The following is an 18,280-nucleotide window of genomic DNA, read 5'->3' as shown; positions in this document are numbered from 1 at the left end:
CCCTTGGAGACTAACTCCTGGCAGTCTCTCTCTGCATCAAGGATACAGATGCCACAAGTGGAGATGAAGGGAGAACAGCCCACTGTGACACGTGGAGAATCACTAGGGGATTTCCTAATTGTGTTTTTAATTACTTACACAATTCAAATAATGCTGACATGGAAATAGTTGGGGGGGGGGAGGGGGAGGAATTCATTTACTGAAACTTAACAAACACAATGGAAATCATTAATCTGTTCTGCTGGTCTCAGTAAGCCTGAGCTTCTTCCCTGCACTGCTGTTGTCTGATCCTTTGTTGTAATGTGATGTTTCCTACTGCCCTTACTTGAAGTAATGTTTCTGGCAGATTGTTCTCTTCACAGGTATGGGAGGTTCCTCCTTAATTTAACTGCCTCCTTTTTTTTGCCTGAAATTGTGCTAGTTGGAAGCTAACACAATTAACTTTCATGTTCAGTAATAGGATACAAAGAGATACCATTTTTTGGATAGTTGCAGTTGTATTGTAGGTACTGCTGTAGAAAACCATTATCCATTTATTTTATATGCATGAGCACACAAAACAAAAAACCCATACCCACTTGTGTGGGTGAAGCTAGGGATGACTAGGTGGTGAGCCTTGACTTGAAGGAAACAGGTTGTTAGGACGGGTGAATACTAGAAGAGAGGTTTTGTGTACATTCCTATCTTTTGCTTTATTTTTACTTCCCGTCTTTCTTAAGCTCACTACTTGAGTTAAACTGCAGTTCTCTTCCTAACTCCCAACCCTTTGTGTCTATCTATCCTGTGGAACTAAGTACTTGTCTGCCTTTGTCTCCAGGAGAGGCTAGACGCTCTGCAGGGGTTTAACTTCAACTTTAAAGCTAATCAGGGAAACCAAAAGAACAAAGTACTTCTTTGAGTTCTTGGCTTTTTAAAAGAAGATTCAGATTAGCCCTTGCTATATAAAGGAGGAGGGAAAGAAAGAAGGAATAAGTGCAAGTTTCTGTGCTCATCTAAAGCAGAGTAATGTTGCACTTGAACATTTATGTCTGCTTAGTCCCATTTATTGTTTTTCTAGACAGTGCTGGATCAGAGCAGAGAGTGACCATATTACTGCTAAATTTGCAAGAATCTTCATTTCAGTGCATAGGCTGTCAGCTGTAGATCTGAAAGGGCCTTTGCCTGAATGTAAATTATTGCAGTGATAAAAAAACCTATGGTGCTTTGAGTTTCAGTAACCTGCGCTTTTGTCATACAGATGGTCAGAGGGTGCTGCATGACTGAGAGCGATGATAAGCACATCAGTCTCTCTTGTTGTTATAGCAGAGGCTGGGGATTCAAGAGGGAAGAGGTATTTTTGTTGTTGTTGTTGTTTTGTTTTTATTTAAAAACAACAACAACAACCACCACCAGTGCCCTGTCCACAGTGCATCTGCTGTTACGATGTGGACAGTGCAAGGTAATACCTGTAAGCCTGGGCAGAAGACGTGGCTCAGCAAGGTGCAGACTGGCCTGGAAGCTGCTTTGATTCACCTGTGAGCAGTCTGAAAATTTGTGAGTAAGGGATTCACCCCCCCCAATACCAAAGGAGACTACTGAGCAAAAACCTAACTACCTACCAAGTTAGGTTAGAGGAAGAGAAAAATTATCAATGAGGCTCTTAAAGTAAGGCTTACCTCTATACTGCTTCCTCTTTACTTACAAAACAGACCACTTTTATGTGAAAAAGGCACCTTCTGTCTTAATACTTGGCATTAGGCCCTGTGAAAATGCCAAAACCAAGGGATTGAATGGTGAAGGGCAGGAGGGTTTGCTACCTCTGTGCCAGCTGGGAGCTCTGCCAGCTCATCTTGGAACTTATTTCTGAGTGGATTTAAAATCTATCTGTCAATGAAGGGAGCGTGATTTTTTCCAGTGCTTAAACTTCAGCTGTCATTAACATGGTAAGAGCTGGCTGCAATAACTGAGGCTCCCACCACAGAGCAACCCGGTGAGCTTGCGGATAGTGCGGTTACAGATGGTGCCTCTTGTCCCTGTTCTCCTCAAGTGCTGGCATGACCTGTCCCTGCAGAAGGGGAAGAAAGCACAAAGTGCAACTGCCTGTGGTGGAAGGAAGGTATTTGGAAAGGTATAGTTGAGAACGTGAGTGCAAGACCTTCCTTTTAACCCTGCCAGTCTCTCTAAAGCAGACTAACGCTGGGGCAATATCAAATGAGATGCTGAGATGCCGTGACTTGTTTTTCTTCAGAACTAGTGTTCATGTAAGCTTCCTAGGCTCCTGTTTCTCAATATGTGTTGATACTTTTTGAAAGAAAGTTGTTGCCTCTTGTCTGTGACCTTCCCGTGAGTGTTTCTAGTCCTGGGGTTTTATACTAACAAACCAGCAAATGTGGGAAGTCAGAATGTGGGAGAGGAGAACTTGAGGAGAAAAGTGGATGGTTGCAGGCTTATTGAGATTCTTGTAACACAAAAAGTCCCAAGCACTGCTCTGGTAGGAGTCTTATCTGTTACAGACTTACACCTTATCACCTGGAAGGGTAAGCTATCGTCATCTTATTTTTCTCTTCTTTTTCAGAGGCTACATTGATGTCATCCCCACTACACCAAGATGCCCTGCAGAATCCCCCAAGTTCAAAGCAGTGGGGCCACACAGTTAGTCATCGGCTGACTTTGAGAGCACGTTTATCCAAACAGACAGGAAAAACATTCAAGAAAAATAAGCTTACAGGACAGCTTATCCTGCCAGTATCTCACCCAGAGCAACAGCAGCACATGATGACAGGAATTCTGCAAACTCAGCGCAGAGGCAGCTGTGTCTGCCGAAAGGACTTGAGCTCCAGCTTTGACACAAAGTGCCTTAAGATAGAGACTTCTCCTGTTGGCCAAGTTTCTGTGGACTCTTGCTCCAATGAGACAAGTCCAGGATATGAATTCTTTAGCAGGGATTCTGGGTCTTGCACCAAGGTACCTCATGCCTCTGATAGCTTGACTCACGCAGATGAGGAAGGCCGGGCCACAATGGTAGATGTTGGAGGGAAGCTGGTTTCCAGAAGAACTGCTGTTGCTGGTGCTGTGGTCCACCTGGGTGAGAAGGCATTTGGGATGGTGAGGCAGAACCAGATGAAGAAAGGGGATGTGCTGGCAGTAGCCCAGATTGCAGGAATCCAAGGAGCAAAACTGACCAGCCAGTTAATCCCGCTGTGTCATAACATCCCCCTCAACCATGTTGAGGTGTCTCTGAGTCTGGATGAGGCCAGACACGCAGTGGTGATTCGCAGCTCCTGTCAGACCTGGGGGAGGACAGGTGTGGAGATGGAAGCTCTAACAGCTGCCAGTCTGGCTGCCCTGACTGTGTATGACATGTGCAAAGCAGTCACTCACGACATTGTGATTGAAGAGGTGAAGTTGCTTAGTAAGACGGGTGGGCAGAGGGGAGACTTCTCAAGGGTCTAGTTCATATCCAGACACCTCTAGTCCTCCTCAGGTGGCCACTGCTCACATATAGCCTCTTCATGGAAAAAGCTTTTGCCCAGCTGCATTAGGCTTCGAGACCTCAGCAGATGTACCCTACAACAACCATGTAACTCCACTTCTAACCTTACCCTTTCTGCTGCGTGAACAGTGGAGCCACCTGCTAACTACATCTGTTTTTTAGAGGACAGACTTCTCCACTCAACCAATAACTTCATTTCAGTGTCCTCATCATGAGCTTGAGTAGAGATTCCCAGTTATACCACAAAGAGGTTTTTTTTTTTTGTTCCTTCTTGCTGTGAAGTATTCACAGCTGCTGTCATCACACCATGCAACTGTGAGCTCTGGAAATGAAGCTACTGCTGAAAACACAGTTATTTGGCAACTATTTTTAAGCCAAGGATTAGGATTTGAGAATTGTCCCCCCCCTCCCCGAAAGTTGAATTTAAAGGGTGACAGAGAAGAAAACAGCTCAGGAACCTTACTATACATACAGCAGAGATGATAACTGTGGAACAATCAGGGTCAGCTCCTCTCCCTTTGCGTTGCTACTGCTTCTGTTGTCCACAAGTTAGAAATATCCACATATCAATTTCAAAAAAAAAAAAAAAAAAAAGGCAGCTGCCCAGCCCTCTGCCTTGAGTGCTCTGTGAAGCATGACGTAGAACAGGTGGTTTCTGATGCTGGAAGAGTTATGTCGCTGATCTGAAAGATACCTTTTACAATGTTAGAAGCATGTTCCAACATTTTGCCCTTAGCTCTTAAGTACATTGAGGCCCTGTGTCTGCATGCTGAAGGGCTTAATTATGCCCTATAACGAAGCCAGTGTCTGCTCTCCCTGAGTTCAGAGTATACATTGCACCAAGACCCAAAAGACTTTTTTAATCCTACAGCCAGCTTCCAGTGACTAGTCACATTTAAGTTGCCAGGAGGAATGGTCCTAGGGCTTTTAATAACTTTGGTAATTGACTGCCCTAGATAATTACTCAGCATTGTTTTATTAATAGTGATAGAGCCTTTTAAATATTCATTTAAATGCTCAGACTAAACACAGTATTTTCAGCTTTGGTTTACTTGTTTTCCAGTGCTTATGGCTACTGTGAAGGCACACATAGTTCAAGGTGCTCCCTCTCAATACGCACAAAGAGTTGAAGAGACAGCTCTAACAGCTTGAAATAGGCTATTGAAAAAAAGTCTTAAACTTTGCCTGGAGCCACTGCCCATGAAATAAGCTGAAGTTACGCTGAGCACCAGTAAAGCGCACACCACACTATCATGCATCCTGCTCACTTAGAGCTGTGCTTACTTTATGTTGCGGCAGTAGTAGATTTTTTTTCTCTGTAAATATATTTACATATGCTTTACAACTCTCACACACTAGTTACCACAAAAGGCACTGAAATAGCACCTTTTTCCATTGCAGGTGCATTAATTTGGTTCTTTATTCATTGTTACTGTGAGATAAGACACATAGAGCAACGCACACCTAACAGCTACTTCTGAGCCTGCTCAGCAGCAGACAAGGGGAAGGAGTCTGGAAAGATTGATGGTAGAGAGAAAGAGAGCGAGAGCGGCCCAGCTCCATAAAGATTTGTATGTCTGTATTTAGTGTTATAGTTGTAATTCCCTTGATGTCACATAAGCTGGTGGATTTAGCACTTTAAAAAAAAAAAAAGAAAGAAAAAAGCGTAGTGACCGCGTATCCAAGGTTCATTGGCACCAAGACTTGCAAACAAACAGCTGCTTGCTCCTAGGAGTCCTAACCCATGCTCCTTTCCTAGGAGGCTGCCTGACGTCTGTGCTGCCTAAAGTGGAAAAAGAATGAACAATACAGAGCACACTCTTTCTCCTACAGCAGAGACCCAGTTGTCCTCTAGTTTATGCAGAGGGAAGAAGCCTGACCTGGCTTCAGTCTAATGAATGAGAGAGACAACAAAACAGTAACTGGAGGAAAGACTAGACCCTTGGGCTCTCCTATCACTGCCTTGGGGAAAAAAAAAAAAAAAAATACATGACTCGCAGGTTGGCCTTTGCAGGAGAAGCCTTCCTGTGAGAGGCTTCTGAGTTGTTAACTGTACCACCACGTAAAGATGCAGTGGTGCCATCTTCTGCCAAAGTCAGCCGCAGTGAACTCCTTCCTGGCCTCATTATGTGCTCTCATGCCTTCTCCACCACTAGCCCTAGCACAGCCGCTGCTTTGTGCCTCAAGAATCCCAGTGGGACCATGCAAATACAAGACACTGTGTCCATCTGTGGAGCTGCTACACTAGCTTCAGTAGCTAGCTACACTAGCTTCCTTTCCTGGGAAAGGAAGCATGTGTGTAGCACCATGCTCCCTGCTGAGTTACCTGACTTATACAAGCACTTAGCCGCCCCTCCCCCCCCCCAATCCCTCACAACCACGCACAGGTACCCTGACCTCCCCTGCCTTCATCCAGTCACTAGGTAGTTCTCAAAATTAGAAAGAAACTAGACATAGTAGTGATCAAATGATGCTTTGGGGCATATGATTTTTTAACAAGTTTGCTGGCATGTTGTAGGAGCTCGTACAGACGACTTTAGCTCACATAAGGGACTACAGCGCACACACGACTGAAACGCACATCTGAAAACTCACTACTTCCTCTCTGGGTTTGACAGTGCCCTAAGCTTCCAAATTGACAAACAGATTTTGGTGCCATGTTATGCTATTACATTGTCAAGTCTTGAAACTATGCACATTAATAGATATTGAAGCAAGCGTAATTCAAGAGACTATGCTGCAAGAGAAGTGAGTTGACAGCATTGTATGTTTCAGTGCTGCTGGGTGGGCAATGGTACTACTACATGTTGAAGAACTCAGTATTTTTGGAAGCATGCTTTTGTCCACTGCATTTTTAATAAATGCTAGTTGTAACTGCAGTAAGCGTGGTTTGTATTATTCTGAATACCCTTTTTATTCATTCAAAGGAACATTTACATTTTAATCAATAAGTTTCTGTGAAAAGTTTTATACCATTTTAGTTTCTCTAACTCCAGAGCAGCAAGACAAACCTTAAAAGTTGCAATTGTTAGTCAGCAATTCGCAAGAAATCAGTCAAGATAACCCCCTACTGTAAGGGACCCAACATTTCTCTTTGCTGGGAGAAGCTCAGCTCTTCATGGATTTTTCTTAAATTGAATAATCCCATAGGTTTAGCATCATAATTTGTCATCTCTCCTCTCATCTCTCCTCTTTAGCCCAGCTTCTCCCACTTGTCTGTAACAGGCCTGCGTCAGTGGATGCACTTAACTTGCCACTGTTTTGTGCTGCCAAGAAACATAAGGAACTGGTGCCTCGCGAGCCGAGTTCCTCTTACTTAGAGTGACCATGCATTGAAACTAATGTCCAGGGACGCTTCTCTACCAAGGCTGTCCCTACAGAAGGGCGGATAGGTGCAAGGAGAATTCTCTTTTTAGTCCATCTCAGCTTCAAGGAAAGCTTTTTTAGTATTAGGAAGGCCTGTTCTTATCAGAGGGAATTCAGCTGGTTGACCTGTTTGCTCTAAGTAGCTGCAGCCTTGCAGGAAGCCAGGGGCCTCCAGGCAGGGGCAAAGCAGCAGGCGCTCCGCCGCAGGGCTGAGACTGCACCTGCGCTGCCCCGGGGCCTCTCTTTCTACAGACAAGAATTGCTGCTGATCCTGGGACCACAGCACAAAGCTTTGCAGCCTCTTTGTAGGAGCTGCTTCCTAACTTGGAACTAGGATTTTAAAGGTTTAACCAAAAGAAATGGCCTACAGCACTGAGCCTACCACATCCTTCCCTTGAAGGATGCCATAAAGGCACAAGTGACACCACTAGCACTGTACATAATGGCATGCAAAGTCAATGTTGCAGAGCTTGATGGCCCTCACAATGCATATGCAATTTTTCTTTTGCCTACTGGAAACTCTTACCTGTCCCAGCTAATTCCCCACTTGTGTTTTATTGTCTGTTCACTGCTAATCCAGTCTGTGTCTTTTGAGGCAGGCCTTCACAACCACATCCTGCAGCCAGTTACCCCTCCCTTAGGCTGCCCTGGAAAAAAACTTGGATGCAGAACATTAAAGGCAAAGCCAGCAGGAGCTAGTCACTTAAGAATATTTAAATTTGAATTCTTAAGAATATTAAATTTGTATCAAAGAGACTAATGCTTTCAGAAAGTGCAAGGGGAAGGGAAGTGGGGAGTAGAAGGAAGACATGCCTTGAAACACCTTAAAAAGAGACCTCTTCTTCAGAATGGAAATCACTCAAAACCAGACTCTAAAAGCAGCACCAGCAGAACATTAGAAGGGGGAAAGAAATTGTGAGCCATTCTAAACCACTGATGACCTGCAGTAATTCTACTTAAGTCACTGAGGTTACTCAGCTTTATATGGGATTTGACTGAACAGGATCTGGCCCTTCATCCCACCCCCTCCTTGGCATTAGCTAGTTTGCAGCTCCTGCTGGCTGGCTCAGCAACAGTTATGCAGGCATGTAACAGCTTAAAAATGGCTGTAACATTGTGTGTGCTTTGGCCAGGACATAGGAGGGCTAATTAGTTAAATAGAAACACAGCACAGTTTACTTCCCTCCACTTACTAGAGCCTTGTTCCAAGAGAAAGCTTAGCATTTCAGTGAACATAAAAACGTTCACTGAGTTGCTGTTTGCAGGGGGCTGACTGACTAAGCTTTTGTTTTTTTTCAAGACTTCAGGTTAAAGCCTTGAGTTAGGTCTCAAACGCAAGCGGATCTGAGGAGCGCTGGAAAGCTATGACGATGGCAGACAAACCCCTGACACGTCTGGCTCACTCCCTGGAAAGGCAACAGGGTGGAGCAGCTGAATCCTCTTCCACAAGTCGGGCCTGAAAAGAGTGAATGCGCCCTGTCATAATAAGAGCGGATTTTCATTTTGGTCAGAACACTTGTATACAACAGTAGCTGAGGACAAATCCAGCTAGCTCTACCTTCCTCTGTCCCTCTGTGCTGCCAGGGCCGTGTTTAGAAAGCTCTCAGTTTAGCATCTCTATTTTTGTGCTCATCCTATTTGCTCCTTTGAGGAGCAGAGGGTACCCAAAATAACAGCGGTAAAGCACAGTTAGAGTACAAATTCAGTGCAGGGCCTGACACTCTGAGACACTGCTGAGCCTTGCTCCAAAAAGAGCTGCAGGACAAACCGGACATTGCTCAGCTTCCCAGGCACAAGCCGCTGGCAAGAGTGGCATGGCCAATCAGGCAAGTTGCCTAATGTCTGTGGGTCTCCTAGGTGCCACCAGCACAACACTTGCTCTGTAGAGCTGTGACAAAGCTTTCCTTACTGCTTAAGCATTACTCCTAGCGTAACTGCAAATTAGCAACAGTATTACAGAGACCTTTGCCTCCGCAATAGCTTTTCCTGAACAAGGTGGCAGACACAGAGCAATAGAGCTTACCCTCAAATCCTGGACAGCCTATTCAAAACCAGCAGCAACTCTTTGTACTACTAAGCTATTCCTATAGAGAGATAGGCTTAAAAATAAATGCAACACAAACGCTCCCCTCCATACCCATGATACCTCCAGGGTGCACTGCTGAAAGGATGCAAAGCCAGCAAAAGCAAAGTTTCTGGTTCCAGTGCCAAGGGGAACATGGCTACAATAGATGTACAAGTGACAGAAGGTGGAGAGAGGAAGAGGAGGAAACAGCAAAAGGATCCGGCAACTCTAAAGCTGTGCTTGCATTATCCTTGGGAAAAAAACATATGCCATCATATATACAGCTGCTCTATTAACAGTGCCCTAGGCCCGTTTCAACTGGTGCAACTTGTGGCATAGCTCCTTCAACATCAGCAGAGCTGTGCAGCTTTACACCAGGCAAAGTCCTGGCAGGTAGCAGCTGCTTCTGTGGGCCTGGGAGAGTGGGATTTCGGCTGTGCAGCTCTGACCTTCCCTTACTACTGCTTTCAAGGTCCTTAAGGAATGCCTATTTAATTAGCAGGGTCATTTCGGCACTCAAGCCTCTCCATATGCAAAGTTCCAGCTAAGCTAGAATTACTGTTGTCTGAAGGCAGCGAGCAGGACTACGTCCTCCACCCGCCTCCCCGGCTGCCACCCACAGTCTCCACGCTATGCAGAGCTGTGCTTCCCCACCCTGGGTCTGACGCTCAGTGGAAACGTTTGAGCTCTGTGTGGCTCGTTTGGCTTCTGCAGATCAACTTCTGGGGCCATCCTCAGCCCAAATCCAAGAAATAAGTATAGCTGAGGGAAGGGAATAATTTCTGCTGCCCTTGAAGGCGGATCTCGCCTTTTGCAGCTGGCAGTTTGAAAGGCTCCATTCTGCCAAGACTGAATTTTAATTGGGTTTGGTGGAAAAGACAAGCTGCTGCCAGGACTGCTGTGATCCTGGACTTACACAGAGCTTGCCTGGCCCCTTAGGAAAGGGCCTTCACTAGGGTTCACCAAAAAATAAAAAAAATAAATAAACAGGAAAAAAAACCCTCCAAACCCTTGATACCAGCACAGGAGCAGGCTGGATCGTGGCTGAAGTTAAGGAGGAGAGGGGCCAGTGTGACCAGGTCATGTGCAGCGTGCCCACGGCATGGAGCAGGCAAAGCCACGTCATGTATAACGTCCTTCCTGCCCCCACAGCCCTCAGGGAGGGGAGGCCACGAGCAAGGCCGGGGGCAGCCATCAATCCCGAAGCCCGGCCCAAAGTGAACACAAATACTACAACCAGCCCTGAACAAACATGCAAAACCTGCCATGGCTTCTGCCCAGAAACACTCCTGCTGAGAGCTACAGGAAAGAGGACAAGACACATTTGTCTCTTTGTGAGAGAAAGGGCAGAATAAAACCTCTTCAAACATCCTGTGCACATGTGACATGAGGATACTACATGATGCTTTCTTCAAGCCCCAGACACTGATTTTGAGCCCGCTCTCAAAAAAGACTATTGCCAGAGCTCACTCAAACCTCTGTGATTAAGCATAGTCTAGCCACCTCTTTGGCTTTGAGGAAGCACCCAGAAGTGGTGTTGCCAGCTGCTAATGCACCCAAGATGGGTGTTTCTGACCTAATTTCCTTACAAGCAGTGTCCTGTCATCACAGCCACTGTGTTGTCCAGCAGCAGCACCAATGCACACAGGGAGGAAGCCCGCCTGCTGCACTCAGTGAGTAGCCAGCAATCTGGGTAATTTTGACACCATTTGCTCCACCACACAGATTTTATGTCCATCTCTGAAGTCCCTACATCAGAGGAAGGCCATCATGGTAAGATCACATATGGGGCAAGCATCTGGCCCTCCAAATGAGCTGTTGTCCTTTGTCCTCAGTGACACAGCCAGAGCCCCAGATCAGCTCCTGGACCTCCAAAACAGGAGCTGGTAATGAGAGGAATCCAGTTTACCTCTTCTGCAGGTTGGATCTAAATGGATGTGCCCCTCTGGCATTAAGAAATATTGGGAACTCTCTCAGGGATCACAGGCGAGGACAGGGATAATCCAGCTTTTAGGCCCAGATGGCTGTAGGACTGCAGTATCTACAAGGCCTATGGTGCTTAGTTGCAGAGACTACAAACGAGGTGCAGCCCTGCCACAGCTCCAGCAATATCAATGGAGCATCAACAGCTGACAGCAGAGGTAGTCAAGAGCTCTCCCTTTCAAATTAGGCTGACAGTCATTGCATCCTTGGCTTGTTACCCATCAGTCTTGCCCAGCCCCTGATCTCACCAGACTGGGAGCTTTGGAGGATCTTGACTTGCTGATTCGGTGGACACAGTTACCAGCAGGTTATGCAGCAGATGCCACGCAGGCATCTCGGGGCTGCTGGACTGAAGCAGTGAAGATGGGCTCTCGCCCTGGTAAGATGGATCTTAACAGGATTTTCCAGCCAGCAAACAAGCTTTGACAGACACACCCAGGACATTCAGCCATAAGCAACACAACTGAGTGCACAAGGCTCTGAGCCAGCCACACTGGGAGGGGTATTTAAACATAAGTTTCTTACATTCATCCTTTTAGCCTGCTATTTCCTTCAGGCCTCCTTGAGGATGCCTCAGAGTACATCCTTCTGGGATGTCCCCCAGGCAGCAAAGGCATCAACAGTAACACTTGGCTGATCATGGGCATACCATATAGCTTTTGCAAACCTACGCCAGAGAACTTTAGCTGAACCCCAGCAGCTGGAGGTGTTTTCATTTCCACTTCTCTTCTCCGAGGCTGGTATTTCAAGGTGTTTTTATTTCTTTTTAATCAATGCACATGGCCAGATCAGGAGGGGGCTGAAGGGAGGCAGTGCAGCCACTGTATCTGTGCAAAGTAGTTCCACATGCAAGTGCTTGAGTCGCTCGGTGCGTGTTTCGCAGTGCAGTTACAGGCCGTCATTCCACCTCCACAAAGCTGTTATTTATTTACTTAAAGACTTGCATTCTGTGGAAAAAGATGCCCCAAGATAGCACTGCATTTCCAAAATTAAACACAGCTGGCTGGAGTTGGGGAGCAAGCAAGCATGCCTGTACTTCCACCAGCAGCAGGGACAGGGTTCCCAGTGTCCCTGCCTCCCCTTGCCCCCCGATATTTCCCCATCCTCACTAAATTTGCAGGAGAGCCTGGAAAAAGGTCTTCCATATCCTCAGCTGAGGAGCAGAAGGGAGGCAGCTCTCAAGGAAGCCAGGCTTAGTCTAAGTACCTTACCTAAAAGCAGCAGTGTCACAGTTTTCTACAGTGTGAGATGAGGCTTTAATATAATTGCTTCCTTCTCCAGCAATCCAGGGAAAGCCCTCACTCTGCTGTGGATTACATCCCTACCAAACATCTAACACAGGCTTTAGCATGGCCAGGAGAAGTCCTATAACATAATTCATGAGGACAGGCTACATTCCTGATCCTCACCTCTTATCTAATCTAGCCAAGGATTTCTTCCAGTTCATGTGTCACTGGTAGCAAAACTCATCTAGCACTTGCTGATGTAACCTAAGTTAAGAAACCTGTTTTCACAAAAACCATTTATAGAAGGGAAGGCAAAAACCAAGTGCTCTTCCACAGTTGCATGGCACCAGCAAAAATTTCCCTCACATACACTTTTGACACCTGTTCCCCCCAACACACATGCACAGAGGCCACATCGACATCAGCAAGTAATTCAGCTCAAGAAGAGTACCTCAGCTAATCAGAGCAGCTGGTGCTGGAGCTGCTGCTATTCAGGGGTTTTACAGTAGCCTAGATTTAGCCTGATCCCTCAGACAAAATGTCTCCACACACGCATGTGGTTCAGAGCTCTCCAAAGGACCTGTCACTGGTTGGGACCCCCCTGTATCTGTGAAAGCTGGGAACGCATTTGATGCACTTAAGAAATGCAGGCCCAGGAACCACTGAAGCAGCTCAGAGAATCCAACCAGCCCGGGGGGCATCAGAAAGTTCAGCCCCAAACCTTGCTGCTGCTCTGCGCCAGGAGGCTCGCAGGGACATGGGGCGAGGACAGCAAGTAAGCAGAGAAGTCTGAAACACACCTGGAGGCAGCAGAAGAGGAGATGGGGGCGGTTGACAGAGACAGAAAAGTAACAGGGAAAACTGTCAAAACACTGGTGATGTTAGGGTGCCTGTGAGGCCACAAATCGCATGCACATGTGCCAGCTCCCTCACAGTCCAAGAGCGATGCCCTGTCCTGTGCATGGGCAAGAGCTGCTCCAGGTGTGAGCAGAGAGACGGGTCCTTGGTCCCCTTCGGAGCTCGTTCCGACCAAGAGGGGAAGGAAAGGATGGTCCCAGCGCTGCTGGCCCAGGCTGTGACCTGGGAGGCCCTGGACACAGGCATTCTCACCAGACTGATGCGTCATGCTTGGTAACTCACCCAAATTAGCATTTTCAGAAGGAGAAACTGATCAGACCTTCCTGATGTTTAAGTACTTGGCAGTGGACATGCGGAGACAGGTTTGCGGGCCTTAGTTGGGCTTCACTTCTGATTTGCATCTGGAAAAGGCTATATTTGTCACCACAGAAACAAGGCTACTTTTGGCAGCTGTGACTTTTATTCCTCAGTTTCTCCCATTAGATGAGGATCTCACTTCCCTGCCTCACAAGGAGACATGCTTGCTGATGCATTAGGGCGAGTCCAGGTCCTATTATAATGATTGCAAAAAAGATGTCCAATGGTGGTAAAGCCCACTGTAAAGCTGACAAGAGAGTGCTGGCAAGAGTAAGAGGGGAAGAGAACTGGCCACTGCTCCTGTGAAAAGTTCTCAGGAAAGAGCCTGCCCCTCATCACAGCTCAGCTATTTGTATGATTATGTCCATTTGCCCATAATTATACTGGTTCTGCTCTGCACAGCACTAAGTTAGGATTACTGATCCTTGTCCAAACTCCTGCTGCCTTCCTGTTTGGATTACGGTGCCAGCATGGGTTAAAAATTAGAGAGTAAGACTGCTTCAGGATCTGATTTAGCCCCTTCCTCCTCCAATCCCACTTTGGGTTTGGGATGTGCTGGTTGGCATCCCTCTGGGAGAGGATTAATCAGGAACAGATAGAGAACTGGCAGCTGCCTCCAAGGACAAGATCTCAGCTGTGGGACAAACTGTAATTTGGAGTCACTCCTTTTGACCCTGGTGCAAGTCCAAGACAGGCTTGCTGATGCATCCCAGCACTGACACTGCAGGAGTTGGCAAGAAATCAGCATCCCCGAGGCCACAGCTAGCTCTGGTCCCAATGTTGTATTGTCTCAGCTATGGAGCTGCTTCTGCGGTGAAAGGCCACACACCCCAACTGGCCTGAGGCAGCTTCAGCTCTTGAGCTGGGGAAATCGCCTCCTTTCTGTTAAATAAGAAGCTTTCACTCCCAGGACCAGAAAGAGGCAAGATGTTACCATTATTTTAGAACAGCAATGTCATGTTAAACACATAACATCTGCTTCCTAGGCAAACAGCAGCTCAGCCACTGGCAGAAGTTGGGCCAGATTACACAAGGAGAAAGGTAGGATGTGCCATTTGATCTGCCTGCTGACTCCAGTGCCCCAGTAGAGCAACACCTGCATGCAGAGCTGTGCTAAGGGCAGAGCAAGAAAGTTAATACCAGGGATTGATCCCCTGCAAGGGACTTTGGGAGCTTTGGGCTCCAGGTAAACTCCAGCCCCCATTGCCACAGAAAGGGCAGCAGGTCTCCCAAGGTGGGCAGTAAAGGGTAATGGCAACAGAAAGGATCTGTGAAGGCACAGGAGGCATGTAAACAGGGCTCAGATGTTGAAAAGAACCAATAGAAGCAAGGCCTGGTATACAGCAGCATGGGGCACAGCACTGAGGAGTCCTGCTATTACTCTGGGAGCCTAGAAGGAAGGAAACCTGGAGTGGGTAAACCTGGGAAAAACCTGCTCTTCAGGTAAACCCGCTCCTTCTATAAAAGAAGGGTAGATCCCTCCACTGACTTACCTGGGGATACAAACATAGCCTACTCAGTGCACAGTGTTACCCTGGCTCAGTTATAATACTGAGGTCCCGTTATAACCCCTTACTGTGAGCCTAAGGGTGGGCAAGCACTAGGCCGATTCCTGCCTCTCCACCAGGACACACAGCCCATCGTTCTGCATTTCGAGAGCATCCATCACACCCAAAGGCCAGCCAGAAGGCAGGCTGCAAGGCAGAGCCAGGGCTGGATCAGGCCTGCTGACAATCACAATAACGTGTAGTAGCAAAGACATGATTTAGAGCACTATTTCTCATCTCTTGAGTCTACTGACCATCTAACCTTCTTAAGAAAAAAATCATTTTTTTTGAACAAGATTACCACAGTGCCACAACCAAATAAAAAATAGCTTAAGCTTTAAGTGGAAGCACATTTATTTTTCTCCTATTTTGTTTGCTTCCTTGAGTGGGGATGGCGAGTACAGAAGTTTTCATTCTTTTTTAACTTCCTCGACCAGTGTCAATGGACAATCTTTGGATACCTTTAAAGACCACTAGTTTTCCAGGAACCACAAATTGCAAAACAGTAGCAGAGTACAAGAATGACAGTATAAGCTATGGGTTCAGCATACCGAAGGAAGTATTAAGGTAGCCTCTCCTGGGACATCCAAGCTACTTCCTATAACAACACTCCTTATGTTTTAGGGGATGATAAAGCACAAGCTTTGCCCCAGCAGAACTCCAACAAGGCAGACACTTCACCCACAGACAGACAAACGGCAAGTATCCCTGTTTCCCAAGGCCCTCAAGCACAAGAGTATTCCCTATCACTTCAAGAAATCTGACACAGCCAGGTTTTTTTTCCTCCACCCCATCTTCTAAAACCTACGGCAAGTGGCACGGAGAGAAGAGACCCATCTTTCTTTGCAGTGACTGGCAGCAACACCATGTAGTTCACAACTCGCTCATACCCATATATGCCCCATGGGAGGGGTATTCAGGGCTATTCCGCTCCCAGCTCCCCAAATCCCTGCAGCATGTACATGATTTCTTTCTTCCCCCAGTTAGCAGCCTCCTCCTCAATACTTTGCAGAACTGCTCTGAATAGCTATTTTTGTTGTACCTCTGTGAAGGAAGAAGACTGGCAAAGGTCTTGCTGTAACAAGACAGACCAAAGCACCATTGATACCAGTGATAGACATTTCAGCTATACAAAAGCCTTTTTCTGCATCTTGCATGGCGCGATGAATTATGAAGTTCTTTTTCCCCATGCTTTTTATTCATTGTTTACTGGCTGTTATTTTTCCAGCTAGCTAGGACTTTCTCCTTTCACAAGCATTGCTAGGAATTGCCTGAACACCATCGTGCCCCACATCTAGAACAAGGTGGGTGAGGAGCATTTCCTTGGTTTCTGCACTGAATTAATCACAGCATTTCAACCCCCTCCAGGTGCCCAGGGTTCATGGCTGTCACTGTAGCAAAGATGCAGCAGCTCTCCTGAGGAGAGCTTCTATTCCCTCACAAACCCTCTTTGAGCCTGTGGCTGGCATAACCTGAGGAAACAGCTGGTGGAGAGAGGAAGAAGGGGGAAAAAAAGTCAGGACCAGCATGAAAACCACCCATCCTGTGCTTTCAGCAGAAATGTCGAGGGGTGGGGGGGAAACTTTTTCACCTCCCTCTCCTTTGCACAGTCAGCAAATACCTGAGCTAGTTCCAAATCCAAGAGCTCAAGTGTCAGAGGCAAAAGGGCACGGCACTGTCAGAAGCGTGATCGGCCAGGGATTTCTATCTCTGCCTCACAGGAGGACAAGCTAGCCTGAGTGGCATGGCCATGCCGATATGCTGTGCTATATCCCCAGCTTTATAATCCAGAGGCATACTTGTGCTGATGCCTGAAGTCCACTATTTAAGAAGAGAAGGGAGTCTACAGATACTACCTGATGTGGTATCTCTAGGGAGAGACTGGCATGTGGGGCATACAAATGATGATGTATGCTAGCAGATAGCTTGAGGCCAACTCATATTTGAACAAGCATCTTTTAGGCTCCCAGTCCTGCAAAGGACTGGGATGCATGGTAGCTCCATTGCAACAGAGCACAGCTCACTGTGGCTAGGGGTGAGCCCAGAAGCGGAGGCACTCTGCTCCCCTGGGCAGGTCGGCTGCTGGGGGATGGCTGACACCCCCTCCCTCAGCCCCAGTCGCCACATGCAGTGGCGGATCTCAGGAGCCTTCCCTTCCTGCAAGCGGTTTCCTTAGGCTGTGCGCTGAGAGATCAGTGCAGAAGCCACTGCACCTCCCACTCCCACCCGCACCAGAGGTCCTCATCTTGCTCCCAGCCAGCATCCAGCTTTGCAATAAGCAGGAGATGCAGCAAGTGAGCTGAAACACCTCATTACATTTGTGTTGTGTTTCATGCTTTGATCATGGCTGGAAGGCTTTCCCCCCCCCCCCCCCCCCCCCCCGCCCCAGCCAGGACACTCCTCCTCATTAATTAGGCATAGGAAAGAAGAAGGGAGCTCAGCTCTGGGAGACAAGGATGAATGTTTGTCTTAAAACACAAAAGTTAACCCTTTTGAAGAACTCTAATTTCTTCCTTTCAAAGAGGTTTAAAAGCAGCCTCTAGAAAGGAGACTTATTTCTGTTATTGAATTATTTTGAGGCTTGGATTCTACTTTGATATTGGATCAGGACCCTCTCAATTTCAAAATAAAAGGAAACACCTTCCGGAACAGACAAACAAAGCCTAGCAAGAAGAAAAAAAAAAAAGAGAGAGAGAGAGAGAAAAGAAAATGCAAGGGCTTAAATTCAAATCTCATTGTTAAATGTTGGCTTCGAGTCATGGACCAGCAAGGTGACACCAGCTCTAAGAAGGCTGGCTGCTGAGCACATTTCTGGCTTCACAGACAACACCAGTTCACCCCAGCTGCACAGGCAGAAGGTCCCTGTGAATTTTCACCCAAGCATAACAGGCATTGAAGACTAGGGTTTTCTAGGGGCCCTATTACACAAGTAAGCCAAGAAAAGGGTGTTAGATGATGATTCTTCTACTTAAGACAAAAACAGGTCTCTTCACAAATGGATTTAAAATACATTTAAGAGCTGTTGCTGAAGCTCTGTAGATACCTTGGGAAGCTGATAAACTCCTACATAATAGAGAGGATATGGGCTCCTGGGCAATCAAACAGACTTGGGGCTCCCACGGGGTGAGTGCAGGCTCAGAGGACCTCAGCCCCTCACCTCCACCAGAGGACCTCATGGTTATCCCATCCTTAGGGGTAGGGGACTGGGCACAGAAAAATCAAGAATGAGTTTCTGGCATTACATACTTCATCACCACAGTTTCAAATAGCAGTAAAGCCTCAGGCTAGCAGTTCACTTTCACAGGCTTGACCTGAAGTTTGGGTTTTGAAATCAAGTTAAACCCAAGTTAAAATCTAGTTAGTTTCCCTGCTATTTTAATCCAATTTGATAATGAACTCTTTCTCT

At 46.8% G+C, this 18,280-nt stretch overlaps 1 protein-coding gene across 3 annotated transcripts in view; it reads left to right on the top strand.

Moving 5' to 3' along the window:
• The window catches only part of MOCS1 (molybdenum cofactor synthesis 1), a 32,568-nt gene extending 28,637 nt beyond the window's left edge, over positions 1-3,931 (top strand). For all 3 annotated transcript variants that reach the window (XM_068939566.1, XM_068939565.1, XM_068939567.1), the window contains one exon: positions 2,555-3,931. In XM_068939566.1, the coding sequence (XP_068795667.1) occupies positions 2,555-3,432 (878 nt within the window). In that variant the 3' untranslated portion in view covers positions 3,433-3,931. The remainder of the gene's footprint in view (positions 1-2,554) is intronic.
• Positions 3,932-18,280: the final 14,349 nt, after the last annotated feature.

Source organism: Struthio camelus, chromosome 3 (assembly GCF_040807025.1).
Source record: "Struthio camelus isolate bStrCam1 chromosome 3, bStrCam1.hap1, whole genome shotgun sequence".
Taxonomy (NCBI): Eukaryota; Metazoa; Chordata; class Aves; order Struthioniformes; family Struthionidae; genus Struthio; species Struthio camelus.
The sequence above is the reverse complement of the archived record's forward strand: the minus strand, read 5'-3'. Positions and strand labels throughout refer to the sequence as shown.